This window comes from Colletes latitarsis, chromosome 7 (assembly GCF_051014445.1).
Source record: "Colletes latitarsis isolate SP2378_abdomen chromosome 7, iyColLati1, whole genome shotgun sequence".
In the NCBI taxonomy this organism is placed as follows: domain Eukaryota; kingdom Metazoa; phylum Arthropoda; class Insecta; order Hymenoptera; family Colletidae; genus Colletes; species Colletes latitarsis.
In genome coordinates, this window is record NC_135140.1 from 7,208,043 (window position 1) to 7,232,623 (window position 24,581).

Here is a 24,581-nt window from a genome sequence, read left to right on the forward strand (position 1 = left end):
ACTGTTGATAGATGAATATTTAACGAAAGGATAAAGTTCATTGCAACTTATAATCTTCTTGTGCGATCTTTTAAGTACCATTGAGTATTGTAGTCTTTAAACGAACTCGTTTGTGGTGAGGTTGTTAATATTTCGTGTTGCCACTTGTAATTTAAATTGCAGTTTTGACGTTACGCCCTACAGAAAAAGTTGTACAAACATGAAGATTTGGACGTCGTATCACACATTTGAGTGAGTGTCGAGTATAGAAGTTATTCATTTATAACTTTCAAGGTTAAGATGGGGAAATATTTTGTAATATCTCTCTCTTAACGAGAAAATTGTACTTTATAATGTATAGCATTAGAAATTGGAATATGTTTTGGAATTTGCAGGCATCCATGGGAAACTGTGGTAAAAGCAGCATCCAGAAAATATCCCAATCCTGTGAACACATGCGTTTTGGGTACGGATGTCATCGACAGACGAGTTAAAGACGGTGTTCTGTTTTCGCATAGATTAGTCACTACTGAATGGCGTTTACCTGGATGGATAGCACCAGTAAGTTTCTGAAAGTTACTGAGGTTAATTCGTTCTACACAGTGTTGAACATAACCTCTCTGTGTAAAGCACGAAATTGTTATTTGCATTTTAATCATATGATATTTGTATTAATATAATTGGTCGAATAGGATCTAGGTAAAGTATTTATGTATTTATATTTTCTATAAATTATCACTAAATTTTAAACATATTTTATACATATTTTATACATAGAATGCTACAATATAGTGGTTTCTTTTGCACATTAATACAATTACAAATTCGAAGTACATTATTCATAAGCAATGATTACATATTTAATGGCAATGTAGTCTTGGTTGTTTGCATAATTTTGCATAAAGATATAGGATTTCCATAATTGGATTAGTTTAATATCTTATTATCTGTCAAATTCTTGGATATGATTTATCACTGTAGCATTTTATTATTCAAATTTTGATTTTCTTTTCTGATTTAAGTTTTGTCACCCAATATGAAAAATGACTTTTAAGACATTGATCGTAAGCAATTTGCCATGTAGTACAGTAGTGTGTGCGCATGACATGGAACTACAGTTTGTTTAGGAATATTTATTTGTATTTAATAGTTATTTATCGAGTCTTTTATCGAGTGGAAGTTATGTACAGTGAATGAATGATTATATAAGAGATTCTATACAGATTATGATTCTAAATTTTCTAGCAATTTCGTCTTAGTACATGCAATGAGGACATGATCACTGGTATCGTGTGAGGTCGCTCGAAGGTCTGAAAATTGATCATACTGGTCGATCAGATTAGAATAGGGAAAGATCAACCTTGCCGAAGCTTATCTGTGGCTTGGGTTATCGATCGTAACGACGATCGCGCGCTCTCGTGGAGAGGTCACGAAAGTATTTGTCCTACGACTTTATCGGGACAGTATTTTTGATCTTTTCCTCCAGTGCGTAATCTTCAAAATTTGATCAATATATTTTTCGAATTAAATTACATCACTGGTACTGTCATTCTCTCTCTACATTCGTGAATTGATAATACTGTACAAAGACGCGGTGTCTGGTACGTTCATTGGGTACGCAAAAGAGAATTGGCGATATGCCGCCAAATGCAAACCAGGAAGTTTGCCCGTCGTTAGATAATAATAGGGCGTCCCAGAAAATATTGTGTATTTTTGTCGCTTTTCTTCGTACTGTTGTGAAATCGTATTTCGAAATAAAGTGTATGCATTTTTGTATTGTTCGAAAGTTGTTTTTTACAATTCTGTAACGTAAAAAGTGTTTGTAATTTTTATGTTCTTTACATTTTGCTTATTCCTAATTACATTCTGTCTATAGCTTTATTAAAAATTACCAGACATTCGTCGCAGAAAACACACTCTTTTTTAAACACAATAGTTAGCTATTAAAACCCCATATGTAATGCACTGTCTTGAATTGTTCCTAATATGTTTTCTCGCGTAATAGAAGATATTCATATTTAAAATCAGACGGGAGTATGTTTTCAATCTAGCATTAAGCATCCCGTTTCAGTAAATTTTCCTCCGTTACTGAATCGTAGATTTATTTATCCGAAAGTTCGAGCCTGTAAGAAATCAATCCGTATACAGGGTTGTGCATCCTTCTCTTTGCTCGACGCCAGTTTATAGACAAAACAGTTTCGTATTGTTTGACCAAACAATCTATACAAACACCGGTAGTAGTGCAGCAGGAAATTCGAAACTTTCGACAATGCGGAGCAAGAAAAAGATGGGTAGGGGGTGGCACGAGGCAGAGAATTACAAAACAAAGACATCGACGGTATCAACTTTCATAATGAGCGTTCCTCCCCTCCCTTCAATGTTCTGCTCTTTGGCAATCATCCAGCTAGACGCCTACGTTTTGGAATACACATCGACTCTCTTACAGCCTCTCTCAGTATCCTTGGTTCTTCCCTAGTCAACGGCAGAGGGAAAGAGGGCGGGGGCGGAGATTTTAGCTTCGAATCCTTTTCGGCTCGGCGAATTGCTTCCTTTCGCAGGATTTTCTATAAGCTTGGCCATTTCGCAAAGCCGTTCCGTTGTGCCTGCTCGCTCGCACGAATGCCTCGAATTACAGTCCCGTATATAACGAATGCACAGCAGCTGGAAGCTAAAAGAAGATCGCCTCCGCGTTTAGGTACTCTTGAAATTACTTAACGGAAGGGAAAGTGCAAAGGTTCGTCCTAATTTCACTTAGGCGCACTTGTCCTTTTTCTCGCCCCGTGACCCTGTAACTAAACTCGCTAGATATACAGTCAGTATCGAAATAGAAATTAACAAATAAACCAAGTCAATGTTCGGTTTGAGTAAGTTTCTTAATGCGTAATAGAGCACAGGTTTTCAACCAAAAAGAAAAGGAACGAATCGCGTTCGTGTTCAGTTTATTTTATTTTTGCGATAAAAAGTATTTTGTTATTTTTTTTTTGTTTCAGTTGTTCGGCCATAGGGGTCCGTGTTACGCCAGTGAATGGAGCGAAGTTAATCCAACGTCTAGGGAAATGGTGGTGAGAACAGTGAACGTAAGTATTTATTGTCCGCTCGTATATTGTCGTTTCCTGTTACGCAACACAGTGAATAGCACAATGACAGTATTTGCAGCGTCGTGAATGCTTTTTATAATCCCTTTAATGTCAGGTACTTCATTATTACTATGACTTAATAATACTTAATTATTCGTTAGTCGTCAGTTTTTCGAACGAGTTCCATTATTCTCGTCGATTTAACTTCGCTCGACCGTTACGAACGTCGACCGTTTATTGGACATTTTATTCGTCAATTACCATATTTATCTATCGTCCATTTGTGTGATATACTAATAATTGAATCCAAAACGCAGAAATAGTTTCCACGGTAATTTCCACTTAATTCGCGTCCTCGATCGAAATATATTGTTTAGCGTTTAATCAATCGGATACGAACTTCTGCGAAGCACGTTTCCATGGTTATTACATTACATTTGCACTTTATTACACGCACATTACTCGACAAAGTACTTTGACCGCGTTTGTAATTTATCTTCCTAAAGCGAGATAAATTGTGGACGAGCCGGTATTCGATGCGCAAATCTTGTTTTACACTTGGTGCCAAATCGTGAAATTGTGTTGCACGTTGATGAAAACGAAACGAACAAAGGCAAATAATCGTACAACGTATCAGAAATGATCGGAAAAATACCTATTCGATATTTTTTACAACGACGCACACACGTTCCATAATGTACGCGTTCGAAGAACAGACTGTTCTTTTACATATTAGAAAATCGTTATTTTCAACGGGGCTGAAAATAAATTTGACGAACGAAGGCACACGCGTAATCGAACAATCAATATACACCCAATTTAATTCGAATAGAGGCCAGCGGGGGTAATTGGAAACGCACCGATGCAATTTAACCTGTAGAATTTACGTGCGATTTCTAGTATACTTATTATCGTTCGTATATTCATAACGAAAAATATATTCCACCGGTCACGTTTCAAAAAGTCCGAAGCAGACGTGACACCTGATCTTTCGTTTTCTGCTTCTGATATCCGCGAGAAAAATTATGGACGGTGGACTTTCCAGTTCGAGAAGCAGATACATTTACTCGAGTTACAGGAGAGATCGGCACGTCTTAGGGTTGAGGGTTGGGGGGGGGGCATCGTATCGCATCTGGAAGGCTGGATATGATAGGTTATTGATGCGCGCATTACCAGGGGGTTGCATAGCTTCGTGGTCTTCTCGGAGGGTTGCGCCAGGAGGGTTTTAGGAAGACAGGGCGGAAAACGGCGAAGGGTGTAGAGCATTGGTCGTGGCTCCTTGTACGCGTCAAAGATCGTTCCCTTGCTTCTTGCTCGACCCTCGGTGAAAAAGGGTGAAAAGAGAAACCGGGATGCTCGATGCATTACCGATATGATGAACGATCCGCAAGTGGCTACGTGGAAAAACCGGAGACCTTCCATCTACGCGAAGTTGCTGCGTCGATCGTTTATACTTGCAGAGACCGAATATCTAACCCAGACTTTTAACATCGAGTGCGCTGAATATGTCCGAATTTACGTGTGCAAAATTTTATTCTCTCAGAAAGCAAGCAAATCCTTTGGGTCGAATCGATCTCGTACAAAATACTATCAGACGTATTTGTTTTTCTCTGACGCATTGCTCAAGTAACGTCGATAAAAGCCGATAAATTATACACGAACCGGATGTTTCTTCGAAAAGTTATTCAATACCAAAGTTCATTTCGATTACCGGCTTACGAAAAGAAATATTTCCTCGTTGGTTTGCTGCGTAGTCAGACGCAGGTTCGCTGACGTAACTATTTTAATTCCGCGTGGTGTCTGAGCGATGGGAAATATTTGTAGAACATAGACCCGAGCAAAGTATTAAATTCAGCGAGAAAACACCCCGGCAAAGATTGTTATTTTCACCGCGTAAATATTAACGGTTAAACACCTTGGGAGTATTGTTTGCTCATTTATCAGCACTTTTACGTGTAACTTTGTTTCCATGCATTAAGTACGAAGTGTTGACGGTACGTTCCTCGGAGTGGCCATCGCGAAACGAGATACAACACGAAATCCGCGGTACGTGCGCATTTGCTGAAACAGCGTGTTTCGAATGCATTATTTCCCATTCAGGTTTTCCGTTTTTCACCTTATCAACTATTTGCGAACAGTAAATATTTGGAAACATTATAATGTTACGTTTCTCAGTCCATAGATCGTTGCGTACATTTTTGTCGCGAAACTTGGGATTTGCTCAACGTTATTCCACGCAATTAACCTTTCTTTATTACGTTACACTATTCTCTGCAATTAAGAAAAGTATGATATTCTCGGTTCACTTATTGCGATGTTGCAATGTTTTTTGATCGTTCATCTTTTCGAGGCCGCAGGAAGCAACGGTCCTTGCTCAAGATTCTCGACATCCTCCTTCTCTCGTTGTCGCCTTTCCAATTAAGGTCAGACGACAGCAGGAGCACCGCGTGATATTTCCCCGCTGATCGTCCCACGCCTGCGTAATCTACAGGGACGCGTTTCCGCGTTTCCTGTACGCCAAGGGCTGGAGATGAGCTTCAACTAAAATTGAACAATTCCCCGCGGGATGTTGACGCTTTCTCTGCCTATATCTGCCCCGTTTGGCGAGTACGCGCGCGCGTGCGTGAAATGTACGCACGACAGTTACGCACGCGAGCAAACGAATACAGAGAACGTTGCGGAGAAACATTTCCTAGGCAATGTATTCTGCATAAGCTCGGCAGAGTCCGGACCAGGTTATAACCTATCCCCGTCGAATCCCAAGTGGGAGATATCTTTTAGCAATTTACCCCCGCCATCCCTTCTCCATCGCCGTGGCAGGGACCGCGCTGCATACGTTACGCGGGATGCATACGTATCGTGCCGCTGTTGGAACATAATGCGGCATCGTTGAACCTAAACGTATTCCTCATGTACAGGGTGTAACCTAATGCGTGGAGGTTGTTTCGCAAAAAATGTAATGAAAAAATATAACGAGGGCTGGCTGAGGCGACGACACGCTTCTGGTGAAATTGTTCTCAAAGTAGAATAGTGAGCTCCGGTCTGTTCGCTGTAATTGGAAAACCTGGGGGTGAATGTTTGTAAATTATAATATAGTCACTAGGAATTGCTGAAACTTATTTGAATACATGGTGTTGAAGTAAATTTCAAAATAAACATGGCAAACAACGTAAATTATAAATTACGTTAATTAATTAAGTTAGTTCCAGAGAAAACAATTATTTCCAAAAAAGTGTTGGCTAGTAATTACGCAAACATCCTGTATACAAATTTAAATTTATTTTCAATTAATAATTAATAGGAATTGCTAAAATTTCGTTAGGTATATAACGTCCAAGTAAATGTCAAAATAAACATAGAAGGCAACATAAATTATAACAGTAGTTATATTCATCAGATAGAGGATGAGCCCTTTAAAATGAAACTTATTTCAAGTCGATAGGGTAGCTGGTTTCGGAGATAAAGGGTTCGAAGCGTGTGTTTACTTTTCATTGTTGACATCGGCGCGAGGTCAATGACCGCGCGTGTAAATAGTAAACAGTGCGTAGTAAATTTTTGGAAATGGCGCGTCTGACTCGTTAGACAAAGACAGAGATAGTCGAATTAGAAAAATTACCCGTTTATATAAATTGCGATATCTCCAAAAGGGAAAGTCGGATCGACATAAACAAAAAACCATTTTAAAGAGAAAGCTTTGCTGTTTCTAACAGTGACTCAATTAGCATTTAGAAACCTAAAGCTATCGGAGAGTCGATTAATTGAGCTCTTTGCGTGTGGTATAGATCATATTGCCAAAAAATATAATTTAAATCTTCAATATCGTCAACACATTTACATTTAGGATATTCAACAATTTCAATGCCAAGGAAAAATTTCTCTTCAGATTTTTACGAGAACACTAGACTAATAGACTGTCTTTGTAAAAGAATTGGAAATATTTCCTACCTTCAAATAGTCCCTGCTTTTCGATGAAGTTATTTGCACTCTAATCGGTGATTTAACCCTATGATCCTACAAAGTAAAAAAGAGATATCGTTCCTCGATAAATTTTTTTTTGTTGTATTACCAGTTCGAAATATTGTGGTAATCGCTCTCCGGTGAACCGCGGTGTGGATTTCCCGTACGAATTTCGAGTTTTCCTCGTAATCGTACAAAAACAGAAGCCAATAGATCAATCAAGCGGTGCACACGTAGAATCCCTGCTCAGACTCGACGCGATACATACGTTCCCGGACACGAAGGAAACCGGAACGATATTTTACTCGCGACGACTCGTGTATTCTCTCTAACAATCCCTCCTTCGTTCTGGCACGAATTTCCGTGCGTGCAGGCGCGAAAACCCGAGACACGGGATAGATAGAAGGATAGTAGGTGGCGGAGAGCCGGCGGGTGCCATCGGACGAGAATTAATAACGAACGCGTGTATCGGTGATGTATCCTGGTCGTGTGTCGGGGACTCCCCGTGGACTTCGCTGATGGAGAACTCGAGAGGGTTGCGTTTCGGTAGCGCAACGAGGCCGAATGGATGCGGTGCCGTGCCTGGCGACTGAATTATTGTACACGAGGCCCTCTAAATCATAAAAACAACAAATTGCACGCGGCTGAACGCGGTATAGGGCCGGTCGGTTCCTGTTTCTAGACTACGCGGCCACATTTACGGGTATTTTTCCGTCGGCGTGCGTTGCCACCGTACAGCAGCCAACGCCAGCACTTTTTGAACCGATTGAAATATGGCGTCGGGAGACGAAGGGCTGCTGGATTAATGAAAAATGGTAAGTTTGCAGTAGCCGTGGGTAAAACATAGCGCCGTTGTACGACGCCTCGCGTACAACCCGAACCCCTTGATCATGGTTGAACCCACGTTGACCGTGTTTGTCACCATCGAAATATGTTTCTACTCGTTGCAAACGAAGAATGGATATTAACGATCGCGCGAGCGACGCGCTGAAAAAAACGTGTACATTTTCGCCTCGTACACGCTCGGATCGCGGCAATTTTTACGGATGCTTCGTCCATGCATGAAACTATCCCAGGTGGAAAGTTACGTTCCCATTACGTGGTCGTTCATATTTCATACGGATCAAGGGACCGTCAAGATTATCGATTTGGGCCACGAACGTAGCTCTCTCTGTTTGTTCAGAAATGTACATAGACGTGGAAACAAGTAATTGAATCGAATGTGCAAGGAAACCGCGCGTATCCATTCAGCCGAGAGTAGATGACTGGAAGCCCCCGTTTACACGATCTAATACGGATTTGTCAGCACACGATTCCCAATCTCCCCGAAATCCGCTGAAATCGCCGATTACCCCGAGTGAGAGAAAGCCCTAGGTCGAACTCCATTGAGGTCGATCCAGCTTCCGACGTTACGTCGTGGTAGATTTCGGCTTCCGGCCGTGGCACCCTCTCGAGGCATCGAATGGTACGGCCGAATCGGGAGCATACTCAGACTCGAACAATGCTGCCTCCAGCCAGATTGTAAAGTCCTCTCAATTATGCGGCGATGCTAATTACTCGCGAGTGCATACTGCACACCGAAGAAGGCTCTTTAACCCGAACAACGACCCTTCACCGGGCCTGGGGTCTACTACCCTTCTCCGGATCTCTTCTCGTTATATCGTCCTACGATGAAACGGAATCACCAGGAATTCTTGATTGGAGAGCGCGATGTGCGGCTGTTTGCGCGACAGTTTACCTTCCTTTCCTAACGATACCATTAGTATACTCGCCAAGATTTAGGATCCTTTCTTTCAGAACGGTATGCACACTCCCACTCGTATTCGTAGACTATAATAGTAAGGCACTATAAATGAAGAGAATCTCCTGTCGATTTTTCTTAAAAATTTGTTTTTAATTTTTAATAAACACAACCATGGGTAATATAGTAATACAATTTATTAATAAAAAATAAAATACATACAATTCCTATGCTTTATTCATCAACTTTTTACTATCGACATTACTGCTGCATGCATGCAGCTGTTACTTCTTTGTTTGTGTGAAATATAATGGGTAACATTTATCGAAGAATAGTCGGGTTAATTATGCCGGTTATTCGGACATTCCAGGTAACCATGTACCTGATAATCGGAACTCTACTATATTATGTATTTATGAGGGACTTGGACTGAAATATTTTTCCCAAATTTGTCACCTCTGCACAATAGTATATACATTTGCTCTGATTCGTAAATATCTAATTTTTGAAGCAACTTATCTCGTTCATAATCTGTCTTTTTGGTCTCGGTGTGAATAGGATTATCCATATAATTCGTCATCAACATTTACCATTTCCGTTTCCTTTGCTTTGAAGTTTCGATTTTAGTTAACGACTTTCGGTCTAACCGCTTTACTAAACGCGACGATACCGCAATGTTGCGGTAAATGAAAAGCAAACGCCGTGCCTGCTGCAGAGACCGAGGGATTGGCAAACATCGGTTTCGACGCGCAGGCTGACGAGAAAAATTTCAATTAACCGATGCACTAGGATCTCGGAAGGAGGGGAGGGGGGCGCGACAGGATCGACGATGTACGCTTTTCGTACTCTACTATGGTCCGAAAAAAAGCTGAAAATTAATTACTTCGTCGTTGACGCCAGGTCCGAGAGGGGGATCGATCGTCCGCTTGATAGGATTAAATCGCATGCCAGCCGTTTACTTTTTTCCGCGTTCCTTTTCACCCTTGTCGCGTTGATATCGACGCATCGCTCTTCTTTTTCAGCCCTGTCCGTTGAGACGCAACAAAGACGATTACGTCGTCCCTTGTGCCGAAAGAGTTGCGAGAGAGAACCCCGTGAACAAACTTCTTCTCTCGGCTTTTCCTGCGGAAAACGGATTTATCGGCGTTTCGAACCCTCTCGTGCGGAATAAACTTGATACTATTAACGCTCCATTCTCGTTAACGAACGAAAAACATTAATATATTTCTGACGATCGAAATATGGCTCCTGTCGCGGTAAAAGCTTGCCAACTATTTTCTGTTTTAAAGTTTCGAAGAATTATTTGTTATATTTAGGACGCGCGAGAATCAGAAACGCATAAGTGTCGCGTACTTTGTACTTTTTGTCTGAAGCGTTGAGTCGAAGCGAAGCATGTTCTCATTACCACGTTTAAAAACTCAGTCTTATTCACGTTCGTCTTGCCAATTACTCCCTTTGCCATCTGTCTTAATTCTCCACTCGAGTTTTCGTAATTCCCTTCTGGAACCCCGGGCACCCGATTCGCGAGCCCAATGTTCTTAAAACATTTAAACGATAACGGCGTAAACCAGTGGCAAAGTGCTAATTAACCACTGAAAAGAAGCGTGTTTACTCGTCGCGTAATTTTCACGACGAAATTACTTCTGACTTCGTCCTGCGAATGAAAATCCTACCGAGAGACTATATCAGGGTTTCTCAGCAAATATTGCGCGTTTAAAATCCTTCGTTTCCTTAATAATTTCAATCCCTTCAAAATAGGTTCATGACGCCAATGTTTGAGGGGATTGAAAACTAGCGTCCCGAAATATTCGTGTTAGAGGGGGAACGAAAAATAGAAGTTCCAACCGGAAGTAACGTTCTTGTGACGTTAACAGCGTGCTCGCGAACATGGAGAACAAAGAAACTCGCGTTCGACACATTTAAAAGCGTTGGAGCGTCGATGACTATCGCCCGGTCGTCAGCGAATTAAACCATTTTACCAAATCCGTGATCCGCGTAATTGATGAAACGTCATTTGAAGCGAGGCGTTAATTTTTTGGTCTTGTCCGATTGTATCGGGGTGAGGGGGGGGGGGCTAGGTAGCAAGATTGTGGGGGTTGGCGGGACTGCGAAGGGGTGGGATAGTCGGTCGTGATGTAACACAGTCGACTTCACTGATTGCCAATATGGCGGAGAGCATAGAGAACCGCGTCTCTCTACCTCGGCCAGGGGTGGTTCCACAATGCGCCGCGGGCGTTAATTCCCCCGTGAAACGTATTGCACCCCCGCGATTCAATTGTTCCAGCTCCACTAGCACAGTGCTTCACGCTGTACCGCTGCGAATGAGTCGCACGCAGCTCATAATGATGCAATTTTCGGAGTGGCGAGCGTCATCATTACCCCGAACACCCTGTACCTCGTCAGCATCTGGGTAAAAGTGAACTCGAGATATGTGAAACGCGCAATTGTTGCGTCGTGCCTCTCTGCCATTCCCGACTGTCACGTGCTCTTGTCCGCGATTCCATTCTGCTTGCTCCTTCCACGGAATGATCCGATAAAACACCTAATTATTTTCCTCGTTTTAGAGAGCATTCTCCTTCGAAGAATCGATCTCCTTCGACGGAGAATTTCGTAAATAGTAAACTTTTGTAAATCTTTTCCAAAAATTATAATTAAAATTTTTTGAACGGAATTAAATATTATCAAGGTCGCGAACAATGGCGAACCCTTGATTATCCAACTTAGTGATTGGTCGGATAATGCAGCTTGTACTTTCATGTCCATCCGGTAAAGCGTTACGTGGAACAGAGGGACTAGGGAATTACTGTGTTTTAAGTAATTGCAGAACGCACGAGCGTTTTATTTAGTGGCTAACGGGTGGGGTAACGAGACTCGACAATGCTAGAGAAGCGGTTAGTAAGCCAGCGATTTTGCTATGTCACGAGGACCGCTGCAAGCACGTTGGCAAGCTTATTTCGTTGCATCGATTATTCAAGGTTCCACGTCACTTTCGTGGAAGCGTTTTATCTCGATAATAGCGGTTGACCATCTATCTGAAGGTTGCTAACCCCACGCGTTACACAATACGGTCGATACGAGAACACGTAGTTGAAACGAGACCATTGTCATCTAATAAGAAATATTGCAAGAAATTATCGTAAGACTCGAATTTTGTTTGCAGGTGAGTTTGGGAAAACATGTATCTGTCGGAGAAGAAGTTAGGTATATGCCTGACCCGGAAGATTCCCAGAAAACTCTGTTAAAGCAACAGGCAATCATCTCTATCTCCGGTGTACCACTCATTGATTACATGGAGAGGCTATTGACGAATACGATCGAACAAAACGCCAAGAAGGTAGGCCGTTTAATATTTTTCGAATATTGCATAGAGTTTCTGAATCTCTATCTACCATTATTATAATCTTACTTTTCATTTTAATTGTTTCGTATTGTGTGCTGGGGCGAATGATCCGTTTGAACCGTTGCTAATTGGGTAACTGGGTTTGGTGAATGTTAAGTGAATTAGTGAACGAAAAGTGAACGAATGTTAAGTGATTGGAATGGTTTTAAGAAGATTGAATAAACGTTTGAGAATTGTTTGATCGATGTGATTGAATTTTTGAACGGGAAAGGTACGTAATATGACATTTTAACAGTTTATACATGAACAGCTACAATCTAAGTGATATAAAATGAAATTACATTTCAATTCCATTGAATAACTGTTCGATCGAATGAATATTGCTAATCAATTTTTATGTGGTGTCTGTCAGTGAGAAAGTCGATTAAAGTCCTCGAGTTGATGAAACAGTCGATGAGAGAATCGGTATGAACGAGTTTTGAGAGATTTTTATCAGTGCGATTTCAGATTCATACGTTTCGTGAAGTATTGTTTTATCTGAAACGTGCAAAATGATTGATAATAGAAAGTTTGGTGCTGGCTAGAGATCAACTGGAACTGTTAACTTTTTTAAATAACAGTCATTTGGAAGTTTTTAAATTTCAAATCGTTGCTATTTTAAGTTTATCTTTTAGGTAAACGAACATATTTTAATATGCACTTTAAAGTATAATATTGAAGTTTGTGCATTAAACGTTTCCGAGAAACTTATGAATTATGCTGAAGCCGTGACACGCATGGGTGCAAATGAACATCGTGGTGTTTGCATGGTAACGAAGCGTCTTTTGCACAATTGCGTTTCAGGGACGACTGGCGATGGAATGGGTCATCGAGAAAATTCACGGAGACATGAAAGACATTGCGTCCACTGCGGCAAAGTCGACGGATGATTTACTCAATCAGACGCGTCGTCAGATCGATGATATTACACATATCACGAAGAAAGGAATGGACGATCTTCAGAATGTAGCGAAACAATCGCTCGATGATATTCAGAATTTAACGGTGCCCCCTTCACCGCAATCGATACCAAAATTATAGCTAATATATCACGTTAGCTTCGATCTCTTTAACTAATATTGAGAAGAACTTCGGTGGAACGATTGGGATCAGAATAAAGACATTAACGCGATCGATGATCTCCGACGTACGTACGGGAGGAATCGAATACATTAATTTTATGATCGAAATAAATGTAGAATTGCTATATCATAATGTCTGACTCAAAACTGACTATGCTAGTTTGTCGGACGATGTTATTGCATTTAATAAAGTGTGATTAGCCAACAGAAAGTGTTAAATCGTACAAGGTCTTTCGTATATTCGATAAGCTTCTGAGGAGCATAGAAATGGCGATCAAATATGTAATATCCTTAAAACGAAAAAATTGAGGTACACGAAGGTAACAAGCGGACCAGTAGAAATAGAAACGCGCGTTTGTCCATCATTTTTACGTACGAATGAAAACAAAACTTGAGCGTAGCCGATCGTTCCGTTGAAGTCGCTTTAGCAAAAGAGACGTAGCTATAGTGAGCAATTATAAAACGGTTAAAGCGGTACGGAAGACATCGATGCAAATCCAACATTCTGCTATGAAAGAAACAATTTCCAGCAACAAGTTTGCAAACGCTAGAGGAAACATTTTGATAAGAGAAACGAAGAAATTACATGCCAGTATAATATTTACAAGCTATATGTTCCTGTTCTCCGCTAGATTCAATGGCAACCAATCAATGGAGCGCCTATTTTTTAGTTTCACACGAGCTTGAACACTACATTTCTCAATGTGTTGTGCACTCAAAGGAATTTAAAATTCTTCGAATCACTCTATGTTTACCTCGTGTCTCGTATCAAGCTTACGTTTGATTATATTAGAATTAGAATCGATCACGCTGCTGTTAATTGAGCAAGCCCGTTGATATGTATCGATTACTTTCACGTATGGCTTGCGCAGCATCTTTAGCGATAATTAGTCGATAAATGTGATTTAAATTATTACATGTAAATGAAGAATAACAAATCTCCCTAAAGTCACGTAGAAGTTAGCGCATATTTTATAACGTTAACTAAAGGAATCGTTGCTTCAGCTTAGTTCGTCTACTTTGGCATCGATAAATCTGTAAATAAATATGAAACCACAGAGTCAAATATATGTGAATTTTCAAAGCCATCTCGCTTATTTATATTTTAAATGAAATGTGTCGTGATTTAATAATTGTTTATAGAGAAACGACTCTCTGTTCCTTGGCGTGAGTAGTTGGTCCGGCGACAGCTTTAAGGAAGATATTCTTAGAAATATTTACCACGTTAAATTGAGCGGTGGTCGCTAAATAAATCTCGAGGCGAAGGGTTAAACCAATGAGGGTCTCAAACAGTCGCGAACCATTCTCAGCTTGTTCGTGTTTGTTTGAAAAGGTCATCCGCGAGAAATAAGAAAATCTCAACTGTCAGGGAATGTTGTCTCAGGTGGTTTGCCGATACTCGTATCGTTTGAAATCGCGTTGCCACGAAATATCCCGTTATTTCTCTCTTTCTAAACCCAGCCCCTAGGTCCCCTCCCTTGTATACCCCTTCTATAATCCTCCAATTCCTCCCTGGAGGATATTCGCGCGAGTCAGCGAGTGCTTCCACGCGTCGAGAACCAACCACGCTCGTATCATACGGGCCGAGTATCGATTCAACGATAGAGGACCGGTCTCGACATTCCGCTTGAGCAATTTCCACCGGAACGGAATTTCGACCGGGTCATTATTGTTCTCCGCGGTCCAGAGACAATTTCCATCGGTTTACTCAAATCTGGCCGGCCGGCACTCTAGGTAAGTAGAAATAGACAATGGAGGGGTGGGGGTGGGGGGCAAGCGTGGGTGGTCCCGTGGCACAAAGTCGTGGCATCAGGCAGGAGACAGACGAAATTTGACAACGGGCACAAGCAGCGGTATGTAAGAGATAATTGATGACGTTACGGTTCATCGCTCGCTACTCGGTTACCGGACACGGACAAATATTGACAGCTTCCGATCACAGACCCGGCTGGTAACCCTTTGTACGTAGCTCACGCGCACACGAGCCCTCGACGTCTGTTCGGTTTTCCTGTCGAATCGGTTCGCTTAGTCCCTCGTACGTTAGTAAATCAACGTCCACGACTGGACGTGCATGTCGAGCAAGTTTCGTAAATTAAAGTGGCCTCGTTTCCCCCTTCCCTATGAAGCCACGGTCAGCGACTACCCGTTGCGCGTGATGCGTTACGTTATGCTTCGAGTAGCAGCGGTCTTCTTTTTTTGCGCGACCACTTTTGTCACGGATACGAACCGTCTTCGTGCCTCTTCGAACGCGAAATTACGCTCGGAAACTTCGATTTTGAAACTCGAGGGACTTTGGTTCTCGAATGGCGAGGCGAGAGAGCAAAGGGCAAGCTTCCGGTGAACATAGTTTCGAGGACATCGATGTTCCCCGCCGCATTGTTCATCTTTAATTGTCTGTACGGTTCTCACTTTGGCATTTCGCGGCGAACACCGTCCACAAAGGAAGCTCCCTCTTCTTGCAAGTCGGTCCCGTAACAAGTTTCGCAAAATTTGATTAGGCATGTTCCTTGCTTCGCGTCAGAACATCTGATCGTTTGCGGCGGGACAAAGGGACGCCTGCTATTGGTACGTTTAATGTTCCTGCGATCCGTGTAATCGTTCGCTCCGAAAAGTTATAGTTGGAACAAAGTCAATTGACCGCTCAAGGCCACTTCCTCGATAGCGCGAATAGCGCCATACATGGTTTCTGCGTTCGCGGAAAGATCTTTAACCCAGTTACGATTGACGTTTTTACAGAATTTGGTGAATATAGTGTTGTGCTTTTCTACTTAAATTTGTTTATTTATACCTATGCTGTTTGCAATAAAATAATATTTAAATAGAAATAAATTCAGCTTTATCTGGGTTAAGAGACTATTCTGGTCCAACGAGTTTCGTTACTACTTTCCTAAATTATTTATGGCTACTCATGATTGGCATAATTTCAGGTGTTGATTTATTCTAAGACCCTTGTGATTTGTTTACTTGGCTCCTAATCAGCTAATTCCGGACCATATTCTGAATCGTGTGAAGTGCCAACAAGCTTCTCGGATGATGATGAATCTCTCTCACTCTCTTTGTCTCTCTCTTTCTCTCAACGCGATCGTTCTTCGCGCGTCGCTTCTCACATTCTGTGCTCAACGGTGATTTATCTGTTTCATACCCTGTTGCTCGCAATATTAGTACACTTCGGTGTGCAGGTTCTGATGCCCATTATGTTCAGAATGTCTAATAACGATGTATTTCCATCGTCGAGGAGGTATTTTGTAATATCAATCGCGATACCGTAAATGTTTGTGGTGGTTGTAATTTTCCAAGCAAGCGAATTCAGACTTCCGTCAATTCGTTTGAGTTGTTTCTTTGGTCCGATAATTCTCAAATAATTAAAACGAACATCTTTGTAGTAGGTGTTACAAATAACTTTGTAGATATAGTAAAAGAAATAAATGACGCTTTCGGCACGCAACAACCGATTACGTTTAAAGGTATTACCCCGTTTGAAAGGTGCTTGAAATGTTAAAAGAGATAGTATTTTCAAGGCCGTTAGGTGTGCCCAGTCCGTTTTCCATCTCTTCAGCTCCGCTTCCGTGGGAGAAGGAGAGTCTGAAAGGCTCGAGGAGCCGTCGAAGAGGCTCATGGTTTACTCATCGCGACGGTATTCTCTCGTCAAGACCCGTGAAAGCTCTCGGAGACGATCGACTGTAAAAGTCGGCGACACGGTCAAGGAGAGATTCTTCTTGGTCTCCCGGCTCTCAATTCACGATTTCGTGGAAGATCAAGAGGACCTCGTCCTCCGCGTTCTTGGTCATTGTCTTGTATTATCTCCTTCTTTCGCTCCCGAAATTCTCGTCCTTCCCGGGTCGAATCCTTGGAATTCACGAGAGGATCGCAAACTCTCGGTTCTTGGATATCCAAACGTTTTGTTCGCGGCGATAAATTCGAACCGGTTGTGGCTTTTTCAGTCCGAACGATCTCTGGAGTACGCCTAGAAATCTAAACGATCCTCATACGCGATCTAAGTTTCGAGCGAATTTTTTCCGAGTTTCGAGAACACGGCTCACCGACGAAATTAATTGTTCGAATAAACGAGATCAGCTTCCCGTGAAATTCGATTTTTTTTACGCGCGAGCGAACACATTTTTTTCGAAAAAAGGCTGCTTCCAACGAGTAAAAAATGGTTTGCCAAAGCAATTACTTGCACAATCAGCTTGTTTTATTGTTCGATGTTATTGGATATCCAACGAACGCTGTTAATGCGTTCGTTTTATTCCTCGTAAATATTTAACTTTTAATGAGTTCGCCTGTACGTATTGTTCAAGAACTGTTTCCGAACTGTTGGGTCAAACTTCAACGACGCATTCTGCAAATCATATCGACGAAAAAATGCCGTGCAAACACGGGCTTGCGAATTGTATTGCTCGACGTTGCTCGATCGCAAACGATCGGAGATGCCGAAGTAAATTTCTATTTTCTTTTTTTTAATATAGCATTTTTTTCCAAGTACTTTTAGTTGAATTAAAAGTTAGAAGAGGCAATGCTTGGAGCCTTACAGTCTCTCGAGCTGCCAAAAAGCTAATCATATTTCTTGACGATATTGCGCAATGAAAAATATATTATAGTCGCCGTATGTATGAAGCGCGGGGTCGTTTGATTCTTCGAATAAAAAAGACGTATTAAGGAAAAAAGAACGCAGAGTGCGTAAAGGTAGAAGATTATATGAATTGTTCGCGGTGAAGGTACTTTTGGAAAGGTTGATTGTACGGAATTAGATCGTGTCAACGTCGTATCACAGGTGAACTTTACGATGAGAAACAGCGAACGTGCACGGCGTATGCGCGCTATAACGCAACTACGTAGGTAATAAAGGTGGATGTTGAGCTGTTCCGGGCGACGTGGCGCATACGCTCCGCCTATTAGCATACAATTATCTTTATGCTTCTTTTATGATTCATATTTAGTGCCAGTTTCACCCGGTTTTCGCTTCGTCGGCCGGCGGAGCTTCGAGTTCGCAACTTTTACGATCGCACTTGTTTCGAAACTTAACGTTCTTCGGTTCGCTCCTTATCATCGTTTCTACCGTACAGCATCCCTAGAACTCCACCCCCGCCGCGTTTCGATATTCTTGCTAAACGTGCTTTTGTAAATATCCCCGGCGTGTCCCGAGGGGATTCGTGAAAATTTGTTGTCGTACGTGCTGAAAATCAACAACCGCTATCGATTTTCACCGTTTCCACCGAAACGGAACCGATCACAAGAAAGCTTATTCGACCTTAATTTCACGGCATTTCTAAGCAATGATGTGGATTGATAGAAAGACAAATACACTCTCGTCTGTAAGTCACCGGGACACTTAATGAGTAAAAGCGAATTGACATTGTAAAACGATACAAATTATAAACGCTTATTGTATGTTACGGATTTTACCAAAATTAAAAATTTTTGTTTTATGCAATCGAATTAATGGTGGAATTCTGTCGACAATTAATATCATTCCAACCTTACTGTATTATTTTCCACTACTTTAATTTTAAACTTGTTTATCTTTAAAATTTGCTTCCTCGAACAATTTTAATTATTGCCTATTTATTTTGATTTTATAACGTGCGTTATAAAATTCATATTAAAGTTGAAACGAGTAAACGCAACAATGCAAGATGATAAGATCGTTTGCATTTTCCATTATTTTGGTCGAGCAAATATCCGGTAATTTATGAACGATAGTGTGAGTCCTGGATTAACGCTTCGATTTTGCATGTTTTTTTCTTCGAGTATACAAATCATTAGACCTTGCAAATTCTATGAAAATTTCTGTCTAACGCGAAGTAATATCGTTCATGGCAAATATTTATGCAATTCTGTACATTCTTTCCTTCGGAGGAATACTTTTGCGCCAAGGCCAAATCATGGATCGGTCAATTAGTCCGTGCAGGTTGATGTTTTGGAATCTCGGGATAATATACATCAATAGGAAATCCTGGAACTTTCCCTCCCTCTTCAATATCCATTATTCAACTATGCCCACCCACACGAATGCAAACATACCAATCACGCACTATGCTATCCACCGCAACTATGTGAAATACATCGATAGAAAACGCTTATGCCAGACGCACATTAAGCGTAGATTGACGCAATCGGAGCTCCAAGCAGCTCATACTTCGCATTGCACATCGTACATTCAATGCAGTTTCCAATTTATACGTCGTCTCATACAGATTTTATTAATTATTGGTTCCATTGAATTTTTTTCGCACAACAATGCATTGCAATAATTATTTTAATCGATAGAAATTTAATGCAGTTGAGTCGTGGTTTCATCTATTATTTGTTTAATCCTTGTTTGTATGTTTACTATTATTATTAAAAGGTGATGGGTTGTATTTGGTGCATCGAATGATATTAATTTGGCCTTGCTCAAACGAAGACTCACGAAGAGCAATTGCAGAAAACTAGATCTCATTTACAAGTCTAATGCAATTTCTTCGTTAATCGGTTCTGCGTTCACGTGGGTCACGCGATAATGTGCAATGCACAATTGTTTTATATGTTTTGTAATATACTGCTTCACGTTAACACGCGTATAGGCTTGGTATTAATTACAAAATGTAGATCATTATAAAACAATGCAATTCCCAGTATATTTTGGATTCAAAAATCCTTTCGAAAAATCAATCAGTCCGGAAAAATGGAACAAAACATTATTTTGTTTAAGTATCGATCGTCTAAAACTATTTAGCAATTCGTAAAGACTCGAATAAAACTTCAAAAAGCATAGGAAATTAAAGTTTTTTTCCTTTCGCGATATCTGGAAGCTTCCTTTGCGTTTCGAACAGCGAATTGCGTGCCATGGGAGTCGCACGAAAAATCAAAGTAACAAAGGTCGATAACGTATCTACGTGTCCCACCACCCACGCAACGCCATATTATTTTGTACGGTCTATGGGTACGATCGCGATTCCAATGACCCGCCATTGCTACCGACTACGACTGACCATTAATTTAATTAATGCAGATCCATTTGCAGCTGCACACGAGCCACCCATTCCCGGGCGTTTATTTCGCGCCATTTGGACTTTATTTTTTGACGAAACGCGAATTCGCGCGGAGTGGACGCGTACTTGTCGATTTTTCTTTATTTCGGAGCATTGTTTCGGTCTCGCGTTGAAATTTTCCAAATGGCAGATTCGTTTTATCTCCTAATAGCATCGAATTGTTAAATTTCATGAGAATCTAGTACCTGCGACGATCGCGTCACTCCGTAAGGAGATTCGAAATATATATTTGGAAAAATTCATTTTATTCCGAGTTTCTGTCAGTTTACGTGAAATTCATTGGCAATCTTAACTTTCTTGATTAGAATTTTCGGTTTCGATTTGTCGGTTGAATCTCGAATCGCGTTATTAATCAGCCAGGAGGATCGTTCGCACGGAGCAAGTTTGATTTTACTAGTTTTAGACCACATCCGGCCGACTGGCTAATAACAGACGTGCTCTGACTATTAATCGGCCTTACAGAGATTTCCTGATGCAGAAGGAGCGGAGGGTATATAGGTTAAATGCCGCCGGGAGAATGGTCAAAGGGCAAGATTAGATGCTTGCGACGGACTTCTGAAGGAGTTGTGAATAATGTATGTCCTTCTATAGCTCTTCGATTCATAATAACGTTTCATCCTCTGGTGATATGCGCGTACATGAAATTTAGAGCGTTTATCGACGCGCACAAAATAGACTACGTTAAGCGTTGATAACGAAATTATTATACGCTCCTTTAAAACAGGAAATTTACAAACTCTGTTCCGTGCGTGGTAAAGTACAATTTGTCAAGCCATCGAAAAATTGAACTTGTAACGTCCGAATTAATTTACAAAGTTCCGTAGCGTCGCGGATAGAAACGAAACAGCGTACTGAATTGTTTTTTTTTTTTTAATTAGCTCAACTCGAACCAGATTCCGTTGAGAATTCGTTTACACGTAATTCGAGGCTAGCAGATTCTATCTCTAATTGCTTCGCGTCGAGCACTGGGACCGATGCACGTGAAGTTTGTTTTAATATTAATTTCTTATCGTTGATCTTGCTCGGCGATACTATTCCCCGAGTATCGCCGGACTCCATGTCGTGCAAACACACTCCGCGAACTAGTTGGTTGAATATCTTGCGATCTCTATGAAGCAGGAAGGTGTAAGTACCGTGTTAGTCTTTGGGGTTACGTCGCTGCTCGCAGAGCTAACTAATAGCCTCTTAGCCTCGGCTTAGGGAGGATCATGCTACAGGCAGCCGCACCCTCCTTTGCTCTAAGACTTGAACCATACACCCGTAGCCCATAGTGCGATCCTTAAGCCACGCCAAGCCTGCAAACAACCGATCTCCTCTAACACGAACTATGGATTAACAGTAATGATTGATTGGTCTCCGGTTACTATTCTTCGAACGAGTGCCGACCGATTCGTCTCAAATTCCTCCTTCGCGTTTCTCGGATTTCTTCGATACGAATTGATCGTTCGATCCGTACAGGGCGCGGGGAGGATGATTCTTCGAGCTAGAATAAGTTGAAAATGTAGAATAAAATTTCTCCCTTTGTGATCTAGCATTCTTTTATAATTATTTTTTTTTTTTTTTTGAAAAGGGATTCTGTAAATCTCAAAGACGTAAGCGACTCTTAATAAATATTATTTCAAAAATATTTCTAGAGAAATTTGTTCGTTAGAACGAATGAAGGTATCAGAGACTCGATTAGACCCCCCGCGCTCAGTCTCATTTTCATTTCCGCGAACAAATAGAAATTTTCATCTCGCGGGGGTGTTCATTTATTTTTCTTCGAGGTCCTCCTTGTCCCCGAGCTTCCGTCGCGTGGTACAAATGAAGCCGTTACGGGGGACCGTTTCGCAAAATTTACATTTGCCATCGGAGACGAAACAGACCGAAGAAGATTTTCCCCCGGCACGGTTCAGCGAAGGAAAGCCCGCCTATACTTTTGCGCCATAAGCGGACTTTCAACGGAAGCTCAATCGGTGGATTTGCGGTAACAGCTCGCTCTGTATGCACTCGCGTATTTTTCAAATCCCTCGCGGATAGCGGGACCGTTACCTTTCGTTTCTCGGATATCGGTCGGTTGCTCGCTACAGCGGTAAATGTATCGAAAACTCATAAATACGGGAAACCAGCCGCGGAGATCCATTTTAGTCGATATAGCTACACGCCCGTGGTGTACATACAATTATGTAAACCGTACATAATGTCAAAACGCGAGGAAACACGTGCACCGATGTAAAGATGCCAGATTCCTCTTTTTTTCTTTCATTTTTATTCCTGTTTCGTGGTTTTCAATGAAAAACCCGCCAGCGGAATTCCCATTGGGCGTGACTCGGTTTAATTTATTTAGTGGCACCGAAGGAGAGAGAACCACGATCCCGACGGTGCCATTGTATCGGCAGGTTTTCAGCACTTTGAAATATCGTCGTCCCGTGGACACCCGTTCGGCCCCCTGCCACGATCCCGCGGGCTCCAATTCATTTCCGTGAAGGAACAACTGTCCGTTAACCCGCAATCGTTGCACCAGCCCCTAGTAAACGGATCAATGCCTACGAAATAAAACTGCAGTAATGATTCGTAAATTGAACATTCCAATCCCTCCCAACTTGGGGGATTCCCAGTGAAACGTGAGCCCACAGAACTTTTATTTAAACACCAGAACTTATTAACTCTAGAAATATATTTTTACAAATATTTACCGCGTTAAATTATTTAATAATTTAATAATATAATACTACATGATGCATTCGTATCGTCAGATGCAATAAATTCCAACTAAATAAAAATAAATAATTACGATAAAGTTGCTTCAATGTTATACAGGGTGTTTGGACACCCCTGGGAAAAATTTTAATGTGAGATTCTAAAGACCAAAATAAGACGAAAATCAAGAACACCAATTTGTTGATTGAGGCTTCGTTAAAAAATCAATAAAAAATTAAATTAAACAATTTCGAATCATTCTGAAAAAATTATTTTTGGTTGCGGGGGTCAATTACAATCATTTTTGGTGAATAGACATACCCCCGAAATCCTACCCACTTTCGAGAAAAAAATTCGTGTAGGTGCCTAAATTTTTCGGTGAAAATGAAAAATTTTAAATCGTTTTAAAAAAATTATTTTCGGTTGCGGGGGTCAATTACAAGCATTTTTGGTCATTAGACATACCCCCGAATTTTTACGCACTTTCGAGAAAAAAATTCTTTACCGAAAATATAATTTCTGGCCAGAAATGTTTGCCCGAAATTTCATGCAAATCTTTAAAACATCATAACTTCTGAACGGATTGAAGGATTTTAATGTTTAAAAAAGCAAACTACGCGTATTTTGATGGAGAATAGGTATAAATCGCAAAAATATTCGAAAAGTTGATCCTTGAACCCGCAAAATGAGAAAAACCTCATCAAAATGGTATAATTTTCAAACTGCCATAACTCTTACAATAATGAATATATTTCAATGAAACTTTTTTCTGCAGTAGAGCTCATAGGTACCTACAAAAAACTATTAGACAACTTTTCTGTAGGGCGTCAAACAAAATTATTAAAAATGAAAAACGAATTTTTAAGAAAAATCGACAGGGGGTAGGTGCCTAAATTTTTCGGTGAAAATGAAAAATTTCAAATCGTTCTAAAAAAATTATTTTCGGTTATAGGGTTCCATTACAATAATTTTTGGTCAATACACATACCCCCAAAATCCTACTCACTTTCGAGAAAAAAATTCATTACTGAAAATATAATGTCTGTCCATAACTATCTGGTTACCCTGAAAAAAGAAATTTCAAATCGTTCTAGAAAAATTATTTTTGGTTGCGGGGGTTAATTACACTCATTTTCAGTAAATAAACATACCCCTGAAATCGTACGCATTTTCGAGAAAAAAATTATTTCTTTTCCGTTCTACAGGCGAAACTTCAAACATTAATAACTTTTTAACGAAGCCTCAATCAACAAATTGTTATTCTTGACTTTCATCTTATTTTGGCCTCTAGAATCTCCCATTAAAACTTTTCCCAGGGTAACCGAACATCCTGTATATGGTAATTTATACATTTTTTTCAACCTCGGAGCGATATTTGTTTTACGAATCATTACCGTAAATGACTTTTTCTTGTGAAAATTGTCGCAATTACAGAATTGTCGATTGCAATTATTTGAAGGGTTCAAGGGGATTAAAGGAGAAAGGATTCGATGGATGTTCGTTTTGGCTTTTCGGATTTCTCGCCGTCGAATTTCGAGGCGGAAGTCATAGGTGGAGGAAATGCGGAATGACACGATTATTTGCGATTCCGCGACGGCAATTGCGATACATCAAGTCGCAAGTTTCGGTATTGAGAGTATTTCGATAAAGGAACGA

At 40.8% G+C, this 24,581-nt stretch overlaps 1 protein-coding gene across 1 annotated transcript; it reads left to right on the plus strand.

Moving 5' to 3' along the window:
* The first annotated feature begins 63 nt into the window (after window positions 1-63).
* Slmo (PRELI domain containing slowmo) lies at window positions 64-14,303 on the plus strand. Its single transcript, XM_076769564.1, has 5 exons — window positions 64-231; window positions 375-540; window positions 2,970-3,056; window positions 11,915-12,088; window positions 12,938-14,303. Exons 1-5 carry the CDS (start codon window positions 200-202, stop codon window positions 13,172-13,174), a joined length of 696 nt encoding a protein of 231 aa, XP_076625679.1. The 5' UTR covers window positions 64-199; the 3' UTR covers window positions 13,175-14,303.
* Window positions 14,304-24,581: the final 10,278 nt, after the last annotated feature.